An 18,791-nucleotide genomic window follows, 5' to 3' on the forward strand; every position below is an offset into this window, starting at 1 on the left:
GCTGGTAGTTTCGAACCGCTGACCTTAAGGTTCGCAGCCCGATTCGTACTCACTATGAATGATGGAATGGTCTATCATTCAAAATCAAAAGGGAAATGTTTACATAATGGCTAAATTAAAAGGGATAGGAAGAAGGGTGTAATGGAAATATGAACCACAGGGAGAAAGCAAGGTAACTGTTGTTACCTGGTAGGGAATAAAATCATTGAGATGAAGTACAATTTGTTGAGTGTAAAATTGATCTTTTCTGTAAGTCTTCACTCAATTCACAAAAAGTGAAAAAAATGAAAAACAATGGTTATGGAAGACTTCTGTGACAAGGTGTTGTTGAGCATTGTTGAGTCATTTTTGACTCATAACAACCCTATAGAGTGTTACCAAGGAATGTCTCATGTGTTTGAATCACTGATCTTGAGGTTAGTAGTCAATCCAGTGCTTATCCTACAGCACCACACCAGGGCAAGGTAACTCTGGAATTAACCCAACTAATTTTGGTGGTGGTGTGCTGTGGGGTAAGTTCCAACACATAGGGACCCTGAATAGGATTTCCAAGACTGTAAAATCTTTATGGGAGCAGAAAACCTCAAGAGGTGATTATTACCATTTAATTTTCATACCCAAACTAGGTGGAAGATAGTACAAGCAAAGGCAGCAAAGACAAATAAGACTGATTTTACTATGAACCGACATTCAAAAGACTCCCTCCAAAAGAAAATATTAGGTTCCTAAATTCAACAATATATTTCACAAATATGTCAACATCAAGCAGGGCTCATGCCAACATGGCAAGTTCAAGAATCCTATCCATATAATTCCCCATCTTAATGGACTTAAGGGGGAAATTATGTTATCTCAAAAGATACTTAAAACACATTTGAAAAAGTTTAATACCTATATATGATCAAAATGATTAGGCAATTAGTATATATAAATTTTATGAGATCAAAGTTTTTCTGTTTTAAACCAGTTCACTAATGTATCCCAGGTGCCAGATGCAAATACCTAGACTTACTAAGCATTTGCTATGTATTTGTTGAATTAATGGATTGAATTCTTTAGGCTGGTAAACATAATCTATCAAAAGCTTAACAGAAGCATTATTCTTAATTGAACAAAGCCTCAAAAATATCCCCTTCCAGTTGGGAACAAGACAAGGGCGCCCTTTCCTGCTCACCACACAAAGATGGTGCTAGTCAGCATGGTGTTGGGGACAATGGTGGTTCAATGGTAGAATTCTGACTTCCATGCTGGAGACACTTCCATGCCCAGTCAATGTACTTCATGCATAGCCACCACTTATATCTAAGTGGTGGCTATAATGCTTAACAGATCTCCATGGAGCTTCCAGATTAAGATGAAATAGAAAGCAAAGCCTAGTGGTCAACTTTTAAATACCAGTCAATGAAAATGGATCAAAACAATCCCATTATTTTGTGCACTGGGCCCCCATGAGTTAGGAATCTATCTGACAGCCGTTAACAACAAGTCAACATGGTGGGGCAAGAATAACACATAAGAACAATGGTTAAAAGGCAAAGGTGTCTTCATTTGCAATGGTATGATCACTGTTCAAGCACAACTACTAAATCCACTACTCAGTAAGTGTCCTAGAAGCAAAGTTTCTGGGTATAAAATCCAGCAGTAGTCTTCTCCACATATCAATACTTTTTTTGGGGAAAGTAACCACTTACAAAAGGGTCCAAAATTAGACACTCTAGGAAATTACCTAACAAAGAAAACAGATCTTTCTGGGAAAAAAATTTAAGTATTTCAAAGGAGATCTTAAAAAGTGAAGAGATATTTATGTCACGTTCATGGATGTAATGATTCAATATTTTAAAATGTCAGTTCTCCCCAAAATTAATCTTAAAAAAAATCAATGCAAGTTCAATCAAAATCCCAATCTGTATTTTTATAACTTGACAAACTTAGTCTACAATTTATGGAAAGTAAAGTTCTGGGAACAACTTTTTTGTTGTTATTGTTTAGTGCCGTTGAGTTGGTTCCAGCTCATAGCGATCCTGTATAGACGTTTCCAAGGAGTGGCTGGTGAGCTTAAACCACCGACCTTGCAGTTAAAACCAACCTTGTAGTTTAGCACATTAACCCGTAGTGCCACAATAAACTAGGTTTAATTTTAATTTAATTAATGTCTAAATTAATTTAAAGAAGGAGAATGGAGAGGAAGGACTCACATCACCATACCTTAAGACAGTTTCAAAGATATATTGAGTAAAACAGTATGCTACTCATAATAGAAATAAATAATAATAGCAAAGGAACAGAATAAACTAGGAGTCCAGAAACAGAGCCATGGTGCTAGAAAACTTAATGTTAATAGAAGGAACATTACAGTGTGGCAGAGAAAAGATAATTTGGTAAATGGCTACAGAGGAATTGCCTTACTATATGAAGGTTTTTTTAATTTCTGGATTTCTAGTTCAAAATTCCAAAAATTTCAAAACTGTCATCCTTGAGTACCCAGAATTCTTCTCAGATACAGAGAAAAACATGCATGAGGGTTTAGAGAGGCTTTGGCGCTGCTCACTAATGAGTCTAGCAAGTGAACTGTGTGCATGATGGAATCCCAGGCTGCCCACTAAAGCAATGGTTCAATATACAAAAGTTAACTTGTTGTTAAGTGCTGTCAGTCAGTTTTGACTCATACCAATCCTTAATAGGGTTCCTGAGAAGTGGGCGATGGCTCTGAACTGTAGACATTGTGGTACTTATCCTGCCAGGACTAAAGGCAACTTAAAAGATCTCAAATACATGTACCAAGTGAAAGAAAGAAATCCAAATAACAGTTCTGGAACATTGTTATGATTGCATATTTCTAAAACTCAGAACATAAAATACATGTTTCTGTATCTGTACATATATGTAAAACAAAACAAAACAAAACAAAATTAAAGAGAATGGATTGGAAGGATATGCATAAGAAACTAGTTGTCCATGGTGAAGAGGACAAACCTGTGAAACAACAGACATTTAGAACATGCCAAGAGCTGAGGTGTGCTGGCATCACAGGTTAGGCATCTTAGGTAACATATTACTTCAGGCAATGCTCCCCATCATGCTCCATCTCCTCACTGCCCCACCACTCCCACCCCCACCCCACCCCCATACACATGTTAAACTGTGTTCAAGTCCAACTGAAGGCTATGGCTTCATCCCTACTTATCACAACACCAACAGAAAAGAAATGTTTTTCACTACCGTTTAAGTGATCCTACCCTGATTCCTGGACTCCTGGTGTGGCATTATAGGATCAGCACCGGACTGTGAACCACAAGGTCAGCAGCTCAAACCCACCAGCTGCTCCTTGGAAACCCTATACAGGGTTGCTGTGAATTGGAACCAACTTAACGGCACTTAATAACAACAAGCCTAATTCCTGGTGTACTGGACTGCTAACTGTGAAGTTGGAAGTTCAAACCCACCAGCCAGCTGCTCCTTGTAAACCCTATACAGGGTCGTCATGAGTCAGAACTGACTGGACAGCACTTAAAAACAACAATATCCTTATTTTCATTTGATAAAAGATTTTAAATAATAGTTCTTGAATTTGTTCAATGCTTAAATTAATCCAATCACATTCATTAAATGTAGCAACTCTTGGACTATACCAATTTGAAGCCAAACATATTTCTTGACTGGAAGATGGAACAGTCAGTAAAACCCATAGAATTATTTGGACACAACTGTATTGTCATAAATAGCCACTTCTCTGAGTGGGAAAACAAGAGGCTAATTGACAGGGAATTTGTTTTCTGCTTCATCACATTCTACCATCTGAAAATGAAAGCCTCATTAATTCAGCTTCTAGAGATACATACCAAAAACCTAGGAGGTTTTTACTTCCTTGTCTACTATAAATGCATTTGGAAGAAAAACATTCTCACTTTTTGTATTTTTTTAAAGGGCATGAAAATCATCTAGTGTCATGATTTTTGTCCATGTTTAACAACTAACATGGGAATTTCCCCCGATTGCCTTTTTTTGGTCTGAGAGCGTAAGTCCTTCTGTCTCTGGGATCCAGGTTAGAAGACCTTTCTGCAAGTATATGTAGATACAGGAAGGGAAGTTGTGGCAGCAGGGAAATTTAAGAAATAGGTTTAAGCTTACTTAAAAGAGGCCATCCAGCCCCACAATACTCACCATGCCTTCAGGATCCACCAGCAGTAGGTGTTTCGCCTGACCATTGTGCATTCCTGTGAGGACAAAGGAACCGGTGTTCGTGCTGCTTTTCCTGACCAAGAAGTCTCCATCCTTTTTCAACAGCCCTTCTGCCTCCTTTCTGCTCATCTCTCCTTGGTACCATGGCTCTGCCTTTAGTTCTTCCATCATCTTGGCATCCGGGGCTCTGGGGGAGACAGGGCTGATGCATTCTATGGAGGCTGCCTTGCTCAATATGTGTCCTAGAGACTGGTTCTTGAGAGCATCTTCAAAAGGTTCTGTCAACAACAAAATTAGCCAGCATCAAATCAATCCCAGAAGAGCAAATGGTAACAACATTCAATGTCAGAGGTGAAAATTCAAAGGCAACTTCTACCCAAAAAAAGAGAGAGAGAGAGAGAGAGAGAAATAGCACAGCCAAAATTTTGGCATGACTCTTTTCAGTGGATTTACTTGTACAAAATAGCTAGGACTCATGCCAAGCATTTAAGCACACCTTGTGTCTAGCTAGTAGGAATGAGTTCACTTTTGCACATTGCCTAAACCAAGAGATCATGCTACCTAATTTCCTTGGAACATTAGATCACCTCTTAAAATATCTGTTCTTTGAAATAAAAACCTGTAAATACTAAGAGGAAATATTCCCCCCAAAAGATAAGCTGAAATATTTTTATTTAAGGCAAAAATCTAAGTCCAAGCCACCAAATGTTTATTTTTAAATCTTTGCATAGGCAAATTATGAAAATATAAGTAACATTTGCTGACAGTTTGTTATGTGACTTATTCCTAGGCTAGGAACTCTACTTTCCCTTGACTTTCACTTGTTTCCCTGTGGGAAAAGTTCCCTGTGTGAGTGTCTGAGACCAAATTTGACTTCATCTCCTTCAGAACACTCTTCTTGTAGCAATGTATCAGTGAAAAATGTAAGTCTGTTCCACAGCAACAAACACCAGAGCCCAAATAAGGAGCCAGGCATGTTTAGTTAAATCTCAATGTTGACTTTTCTAACAATGAAATTTGTACAAAAGCACTCTGAGAAAGGGCATGCGGTGCTATATAAATTTAAGGTGTTATGATTAAAACACTGCCCATCCAGTACAATGAAATTCCTAAAAGAGCAGAAACTGTGTTTTCCTGGGGATTATTATGTATCTGTAGCCCTGGTGTGGTGCTGTGGGCTAATGCATCAGACTGCAAAGTTGTTTGAACTGCAACATCAGTGGTTCAAGCTCACTAGCTGCTCCTTGGAAACCCTATACAGGGTCGCTATGGGTCAGAACTGACTCAACGGCACTTAACAACAACAACAACATAGCCCTACACTGTTCCTTGGATACAATTTTTATTCTTTAAGTACTCAATAAGTGATGTAAAATAAGACCAGTTTGTTAAATGTTTATAGAGGAAGCAAAGTAAGGTAAACAAATGAAATGAAAAATAGGCTGTTTTGACTTCCGTTATAATATTCACAGATTTGGAGAGAGGGAGAGATTAAAGCTATTGGTTAAAAAATGTCTGAGAATTTTCTTATTTTCTGCTTTTTCCCCAGATTACTCTGACTAGTTGAAAATTTGTATTATATTGTTTCTACACCAACATCATCACTGTGATTATCATCACCACTATTACTACCAGAATGATCAATAACAGCATTATCATCACCACCACCCCACCACCAGAAGCACAGTCACCACTATCAACATTACTATTACCACCATCTTCCTCACATTCATCTTTATCATCATCATCATTACAACAATTACTCTCATTGCTATGATCTCCATCAACACCACCCTCAACATCAGTACCATCACTATCAGTACCATAAGCACATTTCTCCATAACGACCATTACTATTCAGTTCTAGAGGTTCAGGATAGACAAGACAGAGTACTGGCTTTACTTCTATTTTCATGCTTCTCAATAGGTACCAGCTACTCAAGGCTCTTTGCTGCTTTCTGTCTCCCCTTCTCTAGTTTTGAAAGCAAGAGTAGAAAAAGGGCTCTTCTCCTTGTTTTTTTCCCCATATAAAGCACTAGTCCAATCTAACTTTCCTAAATTCTGAGGCCAGGAGTCACTGGTAAGTTACTAATTTAAACATTAAAAATTGCCTGACCATACATAAAACTACTGAATTACAGTTGAGAGATATTGTAAAAACCTGAAAGACTTGGAAAGCCACCACTTTGCTCTGCATCCCTGGGAGAGTTGTTTCAAACCTCTTGCCTTCATATTTTTTAATAAATTACTTAACTCATCTTCAAGGTGCTTCTGAGAATTTTTATACTACATGTTTTCTCCCTCTAATGATTTTTGTAAATCAAAAAGAGTATTGAATCTGTCTCAGAAACTAACAAAGCTGGAAAAATCATGTTTTGTTAGCACAATGGTGGCAAAACACAGAAGCGCTTAACTTTCTTTCCTCACACACATGAAACACAATGATTATCAAATGTTGAACCCACAAGTCTAGACTCAGCCAAACCCGTTCTGCCATTTTACAAGCTGCAAAATTATTTAACATCTAGGATTTTGTTTTCTTCTCTGTAAAATAAACTAACAATAATAATATTATCTGAGAAGTCCTGGTAGTGTAGTGGGTTATGCGTTGGACTGCTAAATGCACAATCAGCAGTTTGAGTCCTCCAGGTACCCTGTGGGAGACAGATAAGACTCTCTGCTTCTGTAAAGATGTACAGCCTCTGAAACCCTATACAGTATTGCTATGAGTCAAAATCGACTCCATGGCTCCCCACCACCATTAGAAATAATATAATCTACCTTTAGGAGTGCTGTAAAAATTAAATAAACTCATTAATGTATGTCTCCTTTCCCTCCCTTTCTCCTTGTAAAATTCAAAAGGGATTTTTTTTATTAGAATTTTTTAGACTTTTTGTGCATTTGGGAAGCCCTTTCATTATTCTTTAATGATAATTTCCACTTGAATTAGTCAGTTCAAGAATTAGCAAATTTTCCAAATGTATATTCCAAATGAAGGGTCCATGGCAATCATCACCCTATAATACTATCAAAAACTAGCTTGCTCTCCTCATCTTTTTTCATATTTCAACCCAGCATTTATCATTGCTTAGAACTACATATTTAGTTGTTTCTTTAAGCTCTATGAGAGTAGAGATTTAGTCTGGGGTTTTTTGTGTGTGTTTTTTTCCTATGCATCTCCAATAAGTAGAGTAGTGGATTTGAGCAAGATGGTGGATGAGGCAAACATGATACACAGATCCACTACAGCAAAGATACGGAAGACCAAATGAAACAGATGCAGATGATAGTTCTGTAGCCCTGAGTGTCAGAGGAAGAGAGAGAAGTGGAATGAATGCTTACTAGAAGAAGATGCTGAACAGGCACAGCGAAAAAGAGAGGCAGACAAGTGAACTGTGTTGGCTGATCAGATGTGGTAAGGCCATCTTGAATTTTGGTGTGTGACTTGGAGATGCAGATGTATACTGGTGACCACAGTGAGAGACTTGTTAATTCTTTCTCATTCCCCATATTCCTCTGGTGACCAGAGGCATGGCCAGTCAGCACCGTCATTCACCCCCAGCTTAGCTCTTGATCTCATGCAAGGTCAGAGCTGTGCAGTCATGAATCTTGCTGCTGTGAGCCATGCAATAGAGAGCCACATCACTGTGAATTCGGTACTAACTGCACCACTCCTAGTGCCTAGATTCAAGTGAGCCCTGCTCCAGACCTGCATAGCTGGTCCTGACCAGACCTGGAGTAGCTGGAAATATTGTAACTGGTTGTCTCATCACAGATTGCCTCCTGGTCTGGGCTTGAAAGGCACTAATCCCAGTGACTTTGGAGCCTGCACAAACTAATTATAATAGGGTACCCTGAACACAGACAACAGTTAAGCCTATGAAAACTACACCTACGGCCAGGAGACCCACTGTCTCATTCCCTCCCTTCCCAACAAGTGAGCTCCTTGGCTGGCAGAAGCCTCCCAGAGATTTCTCCTTTCTGAGTCTGGCACCTTTCCTTTCACTGTTTTTGTTTTATTTATTCCTTCTCCTCCTTAGTCTTATCTTTCTCTCCCCTTGGTTTTTGTTGTTGTTGTTGTTGTTGTTGTTTTAAATCTTTCCTCTTTCTTTTCTTCTCTTTCTATTTTCCCCTTGCTTAATTTTTGTTGCTGATTTTTCTGTACTATTAAGTTTCTTTTTATATTTTTCTTCCCTCTCATTAATTGTATGTAGTGCTTTTTTCTTTCTGTTTGTTTTCTCTCGTATTTTTCTTTTCTGTAGATTTGTTTTCCTATCCAACTTTTCTGGTTTTTGTTGTATCCATTTTTTATTGCTGCTACATGTTGTGATTTCTTTTATTCTTTTTTACTTATTATTGTGAATTGAGTGAAAGTTTACAGGGTAGATCATCCGTTTTATATTTAATAAATCATATTTTGTTATATTGCAATGATTACAATCCCCTGCATGTACTATCAGTTAACAGTATGTACCTCTATACCTTTTTTGTTTTTTGATGTATACATACAAAACAGAAAATATCTACTCATTTAAATGTCCAAAGGACACATTTTTCAAGCCAGCCTCCTGCCCAAAGGTACACAACCTTTCTCATTCCATGGATCTTTATGTCTCTGCCACTGTCTCTGTTGTCACTGCTTCTATGGGTCAGATCTCATGCTCTACTCATGCTCTTCTCTCTTGATGACCCTAGGGTCCTCTGTTTCTGAACTGAAAGAGTAACTACTCCCCTCTTTTAGTTACACATCTTCTACAATTACAGTTGTGACAATCACAATTAGTCCTGATAACAATTACTCACAATTAAATCATAAAATCCTATACCCATCATCCTCCATCTGCTTTCACCAGACCCATCTGGAACAGAGTAAAACCATTCAGTGGGGATTTTACCTTACCAGTTTTGTTCTGAAACTAAATACTCTCATGAAATCTTGTAAGTCAGCTACTTTGTACCTTTTTAGCCCCCCACTTTTGATAGCCAATGTCTAAGTTGCCTGCCCTTACTGACCCAGTGTACTGAGGAGTCAAGCTTGATCCTTGATATGAAGAATTCTTCTCTTTCTGTTGGAATTTGAGCGACTACATCCATAAGGAAAGGTTCAGTTTATCAAATTGTAGCTACTTATGCTTGCTCCCTGTATCAAACTACTTTATCTTTATCTGGTTGAGTTTTGGTCAGCTAGCCATCCAAGTTAGATCATATGGGTACTATCTGCAAGTTTGGGAGATCTTCCTATGCCACCCTCCCACTTCAGACCAGCTGGCCACTCCACTCTCAACTATAGCCCCCAGTGGCTGGATCAGTCCATGAGCTCAGGAGATCACACATCTCCCTAAACTTCAAATCAGTCAGCTCTTCCTCATCTCTCTCTCATTCAAGGACAAAAGGTGTCCATATAGTCAAACTCAGCCCAAGTCTTCATCGCTGCATTTTCCCCGACTTCCACTCACAAGTAGACCAGGACAGTCACCAGCAAGTATACAAGTCTGTTCGAGTATTCCTTTTGAGTTTTACTCTTGGAAAAGGGATTACCCTAATGGGCTGACTTTTATTGTCTTGATGGCTCCAAGACAAACAGCTTGCTTGATATTCTAACAGCCAAACAATCTGCTTTTTTTCCTGCTGGTCTTTCTTTCAAGAAGTATATTCTGTTCTTCTACCCATTCCAGGTTGGTCTGCATGCCTTTTCAGGTGGGAATGTCCCACTTCAAAAGGTTATGAGTGGAGCTAAGGATTTCACCTAAGATCCCATACTCCTCAAAGGTTTAACATGAAGTCTATATCCCTGGGCAAATTCTAATTCCCCTTTGAGCTAATGCAATCTGTTATAGGCTGAAGATGAGCTTACAAGTTTCCTCTAATCATATTTCCCAATATTCCTAACACATTTAAATGTCTGTTTTATAATAGTAGGCATGAGAATCCAATATCCATAAGATAGTCAAGCACCTTAACATTATTTCTCCTCCTTTGCCCATTCAGACTATGTCTCAATCCCTGCATCACAGAGCTCTGTTTTTCCAACATTGTATATACATGACTATTTACCTCTATCCCAGTTAGTACATGCATACCACCCCAAGTCTTCCCCTATCTTCCTTGTTTATCTACTCCCCCTTCTTGTGGGTTCCTTCCCTCTCCTTGTATGTTGCCCTCCCTATTACCAGAGTTATCATGGTCTACCCCCTAACCTGAGAATTACTGTCCCCTCCTTTCTATCCCTGATAACCATCAAAGAGTTTTTCTTTTAGTATGGAAATATTTTCTTAAGCTTTTACAATACAGTTTTATGTAATATTTGTCCTTTTGTGACTGACTAATTTCATTCAGCATTATGTCCTCAAGGTTCATCCATGTTATGAGGTGTTTTGCAGCTTCGTTATTTTTCAAGGTAGCATATTATTCTGTTGTGTATATGTACCAACTTGGGCTGTCTCCATATTTTTACTATTGTAAATAGAGCCACAATGAACATTGATCTGTATGTATCTACTCATGTTCTGGCTTGTATTTCTTGTGGATATATATCAAGTAGAGGAATTGCTGGATCAGAAGGTATTTCTATTTCCAATGTTCTGTGGAAGCACCATACCATTTTCCAGAGTGAACCATTTTACAGTCCCACCAGCAATGTGTGTGTGTGTGGGGGGGGGGATCCCAGATTCTCCATACCCTCATCAATATTTGTTGACCTCTGCTTTATTGAACTTCACTGTTAATGCTAGTGTGAAATAATATCTCATTTTTGTTTTGATTTCCTTCTGGTGTGATGCCATAGGATAGGCACTAGACCTCAAGGTCAGGTTGAACCACAAGATTGTCAGTTTAAATTCACCAGCTGCTCCTCAGAAATCCTATAGAGGGTCGCTATGAGTTGGAACTGACTTAATGGTACTGAGCAACAACAGTGGTTAAGGATCGTGAACTTAACTTAACCATGATCTTCATGTTTCTTGACTGCCTGAATGTCTTCTTTAGTGAAGTGTCAGTTAATGTCATATGCCCATTTTTTAATTGGATTATTTGTCTTTTTCTCGTAGAGGTGTTGTAGTTTCCTATAAATTTTAGAGATAAGTCCCTTGTCTGATATACCGTTGCAAATAATTTTTCCCTATCTGTGGACTTCTTTTTTGTTTTTTTTTTCAGGTTGTATTCAATGGGCTTTTTTTTTTAAGTTTTATTGTGAATTGTGTGATAGTCTACATGGGAGAATATCAGCTTTACACTCATTCCATCATCCATCATTTCATTGGCATAGTTACCCTCCCGTCCATGCATCCTCACCCAACCAAAGGGTATACCCTGTAAGCCTGCACACACACACATACACACACACACACACACACACACAGTCCTCAGCCCCTTTCCATCTCCTGATTCCGAGTCCCTAGCCCCACCATCTCTTGACGTCATCTTCCCTGCCTCCATCTCAGGCCTCACTGCCTCTATGGGTAGGATTCCACTCTTCGCTCTTCTCCATCGATTGTCCCAGGGTCCTCTGCTCCTAGACTGATAAGTTAACCACTCCCCTCTTTGCTACAAAATGTCCATCTTCAGATTTCCAACCCTCACAATCAGTCCTGATAACAATTATTCACCATTGCATCACAAGAGACCCATCTATATTTCGTTTCATCAGCCCTTCCTGGACATGCTGGACACTATTCACTGGAGACTCTACCTTCCTCCACGCCCTTTGGATCTAGGTTCCCTCTTGAAAGCTTGTAAGCCAGTCACGTCTTGCTTTTGTATGCCTCGCCCCATTTTGGGTAGCCAATGTCCAAGTTGCCCATCCCTGTCTACCCTTTGTGTGAAGGGGGTGGGAAAAAAGGAGTTTGTTTCCTTTTTTGAGCTACTGCATTCATAGTTGTAAGTCCTGTTTATTGAATTGTATCAGATGATGCTTTCTTTCTTTCTTTCTTTTTTTTTTCCTCTTCTTTCCTCTTAGGGTTGAGCTCTGTTTATCCAGTTATTGAAGTCCGATCAAATGGGTATCATCTGCAAGTGTGGGTGTTCTTACATCTGTCTGGCCTCTTTTTATTGGCTGGCCGCCCAGCTCTCCACTCTAGACCTCTGTGGCTGTGTCATTGACTCTGAGCCCATGAGTCCCCAGATGTTGCCTCGCTACTGGCCGACCAGGTCTCCACCCGGGTTCACAGTAGTTTGCTGAACGATGTGGACTTCTTTTTTAACTCTTTTGGTGAAATCCTTTGATGCACATAAGTTTCTAAGTTTTTGTATGTCCCAGTCATCTATTTTGTCTTCTATTGTTTGTGTGATCTTTGCAATATTTGATAGTCTATGTATGCCACATGTATACAGTTTACATGTATACATTTTTCCCTTTTTTCATTGATGATCTTTATAATTCTGGAATTTGCATGTATGTCTTCAACACATATTGAGTTAATTTTTGTAGGTGTGAGTCTTGTTTCATTCTTTTGCAAAAAGATTTCCAGTTTTGCCAGAACAATTTGTTTAAGAGACTATGTCTTCCCCATCCAATGTACTTTGGCCCCACAGTCAAATATCAGTTGACTGTGTGTGGATGGACTTACTTCTAGGTTCTCAGTTCTGTTCCAATGATCTATATATCTTCCATTGTACCAATACCAGGCTGTTTTGACCACTGTGGCAGTGTAGTAAATTATGAAATCAGGAATGAGGGAACTACAACTTTGTTCTTCTTAAGCAGTGCTTTGCTTATCTGAAATCTCTCTTCTACATAAATTTTGTGATCATTTTTTCCATCTCTTTCAAGAATGTTGTTGAAATCTGGATTGGAATTGTGTTATATCTGTAGATAGCTTTGGCTGGTATTGACATTTTCACAATGTTAAGTCTTTCTATTCATGAGCATGGTATATTCTTCCATTTTTGTAAATCTCTTTTGGTTTCTTGTAATAGTGATTGTAGTTTTCTTGGTCTATGTCTTTTGCTTCTTTGGTTAGATTTATAGCTAAATATTTCATCCTTTGGGTGACTAGTGTAAATGTTATTGTTTTCATAATTTCCTTTTCAGAGATGTCTTTATAAGTATAAATGAATCCAACTGAATTTTGTATGTTATTTTTATACTCTGCCACTTTGCTGAATCTTCCAATGTGTTCCAATAATTTTTTTGCTGAGTCTTTGGGAATTCCTATGTATAGAATCATAGCATCTGAAAATAGAGAGGTTTTACTTCTTTGCCAATTTGGATGCATTTAATTTCCCTTTTGTGCCTTACAGCTTTGGCTAAAACTTCCAAGATAATACTGAATAGGAGTGGTGATAACTGACATCCTTGTCTGGTTCCAGTATTAAGAGAGTTATCTTCAAGCTCACTAATTCTGAGTTCCATCAAATCAATTGTATTCCTTTGCCTTTTCAGTGTATTGCTCATTTCTGATATTTCAGTACTAAACATATGGAAACTATTTTGTAGGTTTAGTATTGTATCCAATGCTATATCTATTTTGTTTGATTTTTCCTGTAGCACTTATCTGACTTCTTCCTTATTTTCCTTGACCTTTCTGTGGAACATTTGAATGGACTTCAATATTATTCTCCTGAATACTTTTGCGAGTAATTCTAAAGCCTCTTCTTCCTCCAATGCAATTTCTGGTTCTTCCTCTTGGTCGTTTATTTGAGCTACTCTGTCTTGTTTCTGCACATGAGCAGAAACTTTCTGCTGCTTTTTAGGCATTGTGGTGTTGGTGTCTTTGTATTAATTAGATGACTGTATTTGGTGTATTGTTAAGCACTCTTCAATGACCTGGTAGGTATGATTAGGAAATGGGTTTCTCTGTTCACCGTTTGTACAGCTCAATTCAGAATGTTTGTAATAGGCATTGATAGTAGACATTACTCTGGTGTATAGCAACTGGTGTTGGCTTTTACTCCATTGGTAAGGTTTTAGAGGGTGCAATTGCCACGTGGCTGCATGCCCTCACTTGCTGTCTCTTGTTGGGTGAGAAAAGAAGAGAAACAGCTCCTAAAAGATAGAAGTGGGGCCAAGAAACAAGACTAAAAATGAAAGTCATAAAAACCCAAGAAAGGGCCCAGGGACATGGCCACAGAGGAGTAGAGTGGAGAGTGAAGCATCCAGCTGATATGAAGTGAGGGGAGATGCACAAAAACAACCATGCTTGCAGATAGTAACCATTTGACCTGGCTTCAATGGCTGGATGATCAGAACTCGACTAGAGGAAGAAATAAAAGGAAAAAAATAGTAATCTGGTACAGTATGATGAACTTGACCTTTACTTATGGATGTAGTAGCTCAAAAAAGAGAACGAATCTTTACAGTGAGGATCATTCCCACCCCCTCAGTACACAGGGTTTACAGGGATGGGCAACTTAGACATTGGCTACCCAAAATGAGGGGGCTACAAAGGCAAGAAGTGACTGGCTTACAAGCTTTCAAGAGGGAACCTTGTTTCAGAGGGTTTGGGGGAAGATAGAATCTCCACTGAGTGGTTTCCAACCTGTCTGGATGGGGCTGGTGAAAGGAGATGGGGATAAGACTCTTGTGGTTCAGTAGAGAAGAATTGCTATCAGAACTGACTGTGAGTGATGTAAATGTAAAGATAGATGCTTTGTAACAAAAGGATGGGAGTGGTTGATCTTGCAATCCACAACGGAGGACCCTGGGACCATCAAGGGAGAAGAGTAGAGTGTGGGGCCCTTTTCAAAGAAGCAGTGACACCAGAGATGGAGGCAGAGACAATGACACTGAGAGATGGAGTGGCTGGGAACTCTGGATTCAGGGAGGGAGAGGGGCTGTGTGCTGACAGTGGGGGGCATGCTTGTGGGGTATACCTTTTGGTTGTTTGAATGGTTATATAATCCTGAGTGCTTTGGTGTACATCCAAAGCAAAAAACAAATGCTGTTGAATGATATGATGATGCCTGGAGGGGATTATAATCATTGCAATAAAACAAAATACAATAGGATGAATGTAAAGCTGATGTTCTCCCATGTAAACTATCACTCAATTCACAATTGAAAAAAAAAAAAAAAAACAGGAAAAAAATATAAAAACAATAAAACTGGAAAAGGGAAGAAAGGTTTTTTTTTAACTGTTGGAAAATAAGAGTAATTATTTAATGCCAAATCCTATACAAGGTCACTATGAGTTGGAATCAACTTGACAGCAATTAACAACAACAATGGATTCTTGCCTTCAGTGCCACCTGAGAAAAAAGCTCCTCTGATGTAACACAAGCTTTTTTTCCCCCTTCCCTCAAGTCTGTCCAGCTGTCTCTCCAAGAGAGAACAAGCCCATGGCTGGCCAGACCCAATTTGGAAAAGACTCCTAGTGCAGACTCTTTCAGTTATCTCCTCCTCCTTCAATTCTGTGCTCAACAATCAGCATTGCACAGAACCTTCCACATGGCACAAGACCTTCTCACTGCTCAGAAACTTCCCTGGCTATGTTTACTTGTACAGGTCTCACCTCTAGTCACCAGAGAGAAAATGGGTAGAAAGAGCAAAAGATAAGAAGGGGGGAAAAGTATTTGCATCTTTGTCTCTGCAAATTGCTGGTAGGTTTCTGTAATGGAAGTACTCTCTTGTTCTTCTACGTACTCATTCACATTCAAAATGTTTATGGCAGGACACACCTCCTTTCTTGCTTCTGTTCTAAATCTTACTGCCACTAAACACTCAATCCATTTGTTTATTCCTTTATCTGAAGTTCAGAGTTCTGAGAGCATACTCTGAATCTGTAGCATCTGATTTTCCATGATTTTGTTGAAGAAGGTCTTCACAGCCTTTCTGCCTAGTCTGCCATCAAGTACTCCCTCCTCTTTTTCATTCTTTATTCTCTACTGCTTGCTTGGTTTTTTGGGGGGGTGTTTTTTGGGGGTTTTTTTGTTTTTTGCCCTCTTGGGTGTGTGTGTTTTCTCTTCTTGCCCCACCTGACAAGGAACAGCAATGATGCCCATACATCCCAGGAACAACTGTACCTTCTGTGACCCCACCCACCAGGCAAAAGCCAATACCAACTCCTATAACACTTTATAAACAATATACATCAGTCAATACCAGCCAAACCCAGTCTATACTGAACTACATGAATGGTGAATGGAGAACTATGTATATGCTTCCATTCTCTAGTCACACACACCAGAATGAAGTTGGTGAGTGCCTAAAAATACTTCAACATAAATGATCAATTAAATATAAATAAAATTACACCATAATGTCTCATAGAAAATTTCAGTTCACGTGAAGGAAAAAGACAGAGTGACTCAAGCAAGTGACCACAATGTAGAGTCAAGAAAATGTTTCTGAGAAAGAAAAGGCACTGGGAATACCAGAAAAATAATTCAAAAGCATAATATTTAGCGAAAGACTAGAGAATTCAAGGAGAACAGAGCAAAAACTACTTTGAAAGAATTCAAGAAACACCACAGGAACAAACAGACAAAATGAAGGATTGAAGACAACACAAAACCTGGACAAAGAAATTCAGATTATTAATGCTAAGATTCTAGAAATGAGTAAAGCAGAATAAAAAACAAGCAGGATAGACTCCAGAAGAAAATCACCAAGACATATCATAATCAAACTCTCCAAAATCAAAGATAAGGAAAGAATCCTGAGAGCAGTTCAGCAAAAATTAAAAGTTGCCTACAAAGGAGAAACAATGAGACTACACTCTGATTTCTCAGCAGAAACCACGTATGCAAGAAGGCAATTCTCTGAAAGAAAATTACCACCAGGAATCATATACCCAACAAAATTTTCCCTCAAATATGACAGTGAAATTAGGACATTTTCAGATAAAACGAAATTAAAGAAATTTATAATAAACAGATGAACTTTACAAATAATATTTCTTTGTATTATTTGTAATATTATTGGAACTTCTTTGGACTGAGAAGAAACAACAGACTACAACCTAAGATTAACATACCCGACAACGCCACCCAGAACTTAATTCAGATATATAGGTATCCAATATAAAACAAACCTACAAGACCGAAAACATGAATTCAGAGATATCCGTTTATAAATAAGACAACTACAAAGTCAAAAGAGGTAATAGTGTAGATACAGAATTTCCAAATGGCAAGGAAGACAAGTAGATTTCAAGATACAACAGATGGTTTTAAACTGGGGAAGAAATTAATAAATAATAGGCTAAAGTCAAAGAAAATTAATACAACTTCACATCAAAATAAAAAAGGAAAATCAGAAAGATGCAGTAAACATTAAATTAACAGCAATAAAAATAAATAAATAAAAAGAAAACCCATGAGGGCGGGGCTTGATGGCAGCTAAGGTGGAGGTGTAGTGAAGGTCACCATCAGCAATAACACAGAATACCAGGCAAAAAAGAACCAAGACAGAGCTCCAAAACTCTGACCCACAGAGATAGGAATATATTAAAGGTTTGAAGGTTTATAACTTGCGGAGTTTGGAGCTGGAGTAAAAAATCGTGTACTTTTGAATCTGCTGGGCTGGGCTCGGAGGCCTGATCCCACATCCTGGGCGAGACCAGGTGGCAAGACGAAAAAAGGGCCACAGAAAAATGCCATGGGAACCTTGGGAAAAAGGTACACAATAGACTTTGTCAGCTTTATGTTGTTCTGATTTTATTTTTTTCTTTGGTATCAGGTAATTGGTATGCTCACTGTTTGCCCACCTCCATTCTGGTGAATAGAGGGAGAGCCTGAGCCAAGTGGCCACCCCCCACCCTCACCGCTGGTGGTTTCTTCTCCCAGGAATCCACACAGACACTCAGCCCAAGCTGAGGCGCTGATCTGTCCCCCTTTAAGTCTGTTTTTTATCACAGGTAGGAGAGGAGTCCTGGTGTGGCGCTGTGGGTTAATGCACCAGACTGCAAAGCCTTTTGAACTGCAGGGTCGGTGGTTCAAGATCACCAGCTGCTCCTCGGAAATCCTATACAGGGTCACTATGGGTAGGAATTGACTCACAGCATTTAACAGCAACAAGGAGAGGAGGGCAGAAGTGACTGAAAGAGAGTTTAAAGGCAAAGTCTCTCGGATAGCTTTGAAGCCAGGAACTTAGGACATCAAATACATACTTATATTAAGCTACAGCTTTTCCCCCCCCCCCCTTTTTGTCTTCCCTCTCTCCTCTCCATTTTCTGTGATTAGAGACTGCTGTATTCAGTCTTGCTTCTTTTGTTGGTGCTGCATTATTTTCTCATGTTTTTTTTTTTTTTCTTTTTCATCTTTCTCTCATTTTTGTTTTTGATTTTGTTTTTGTTTTTTACCTGACTGGAGTTGTTTGGCTGTTATGTAGCCTCCCTGTTGCTTTTGGAGGACTCTGTGTCTCCCTATATTACACGAGAAGAATCAGCAACTGCTGCCAAATAGCCAAGCTGCAATCACACTTTATAAAACACCAAAACCCAGGCAAAAACCAATACCAGCTGCCATATATCAGGGAAACAGGCAACACCTGTGAAAGTTACTCTGAGATAAGCAATAAGAAGAATGAAAAAGAAAGCCCACATCCTGATCACACTTTTCTGGAAGCAATCAGAAAGCATAAAAAATTACCAAACACATACTCAATTAAGTATTAGTGACACAGATAAACACTAGACATGTTCAAAAAGCAAAAGCAGATGACCATATCAGCACAT

The 18,791-nt window shown here is 38.9% G+C and overlaps 1 protein-coding gene across 1 annotated transcript in view; it reads right to left on the minus strand.

Annotated features, from left to right (window-relative positions):
• The window catches only part of SHC3 (SHC (Src homology 2 domain containing) transforming protein 3), a 460,599-nt gene that overhangs the window by 36,982 nt on the left and 404,826 nt on the right, over positions 1-18,791 (minus strand). Inside the window, exon 11 of the mRNA XM_006872582.1 lies at positions 4,162-4,457. Coding sequence (XP_006872644.1) covers positions 4,162-4,457 — 296 coding nt within the window. The remainder of the gene's footprint in view (positions 1-4,161; positions 4,458-18,791) is intronic.

Source organism: Chrysochloris asiatica, unplaced genomic scaffold (genome assembly GCF_000296735.1).
Source record: "Chrysochloris asiatica unplaced genomic scaffold, ChrAsi1.0 scaffold00205, whole genome shotgun sequence".
In the NCBI taxonomy this organism is placed as follows: domain Eukaryota; kingdom Metazoa; phylum Chordata; class Mammalia; order Afrosoricida; family Chrysochloridae; genus Chrysochloris; species Chrysochloris asiatica.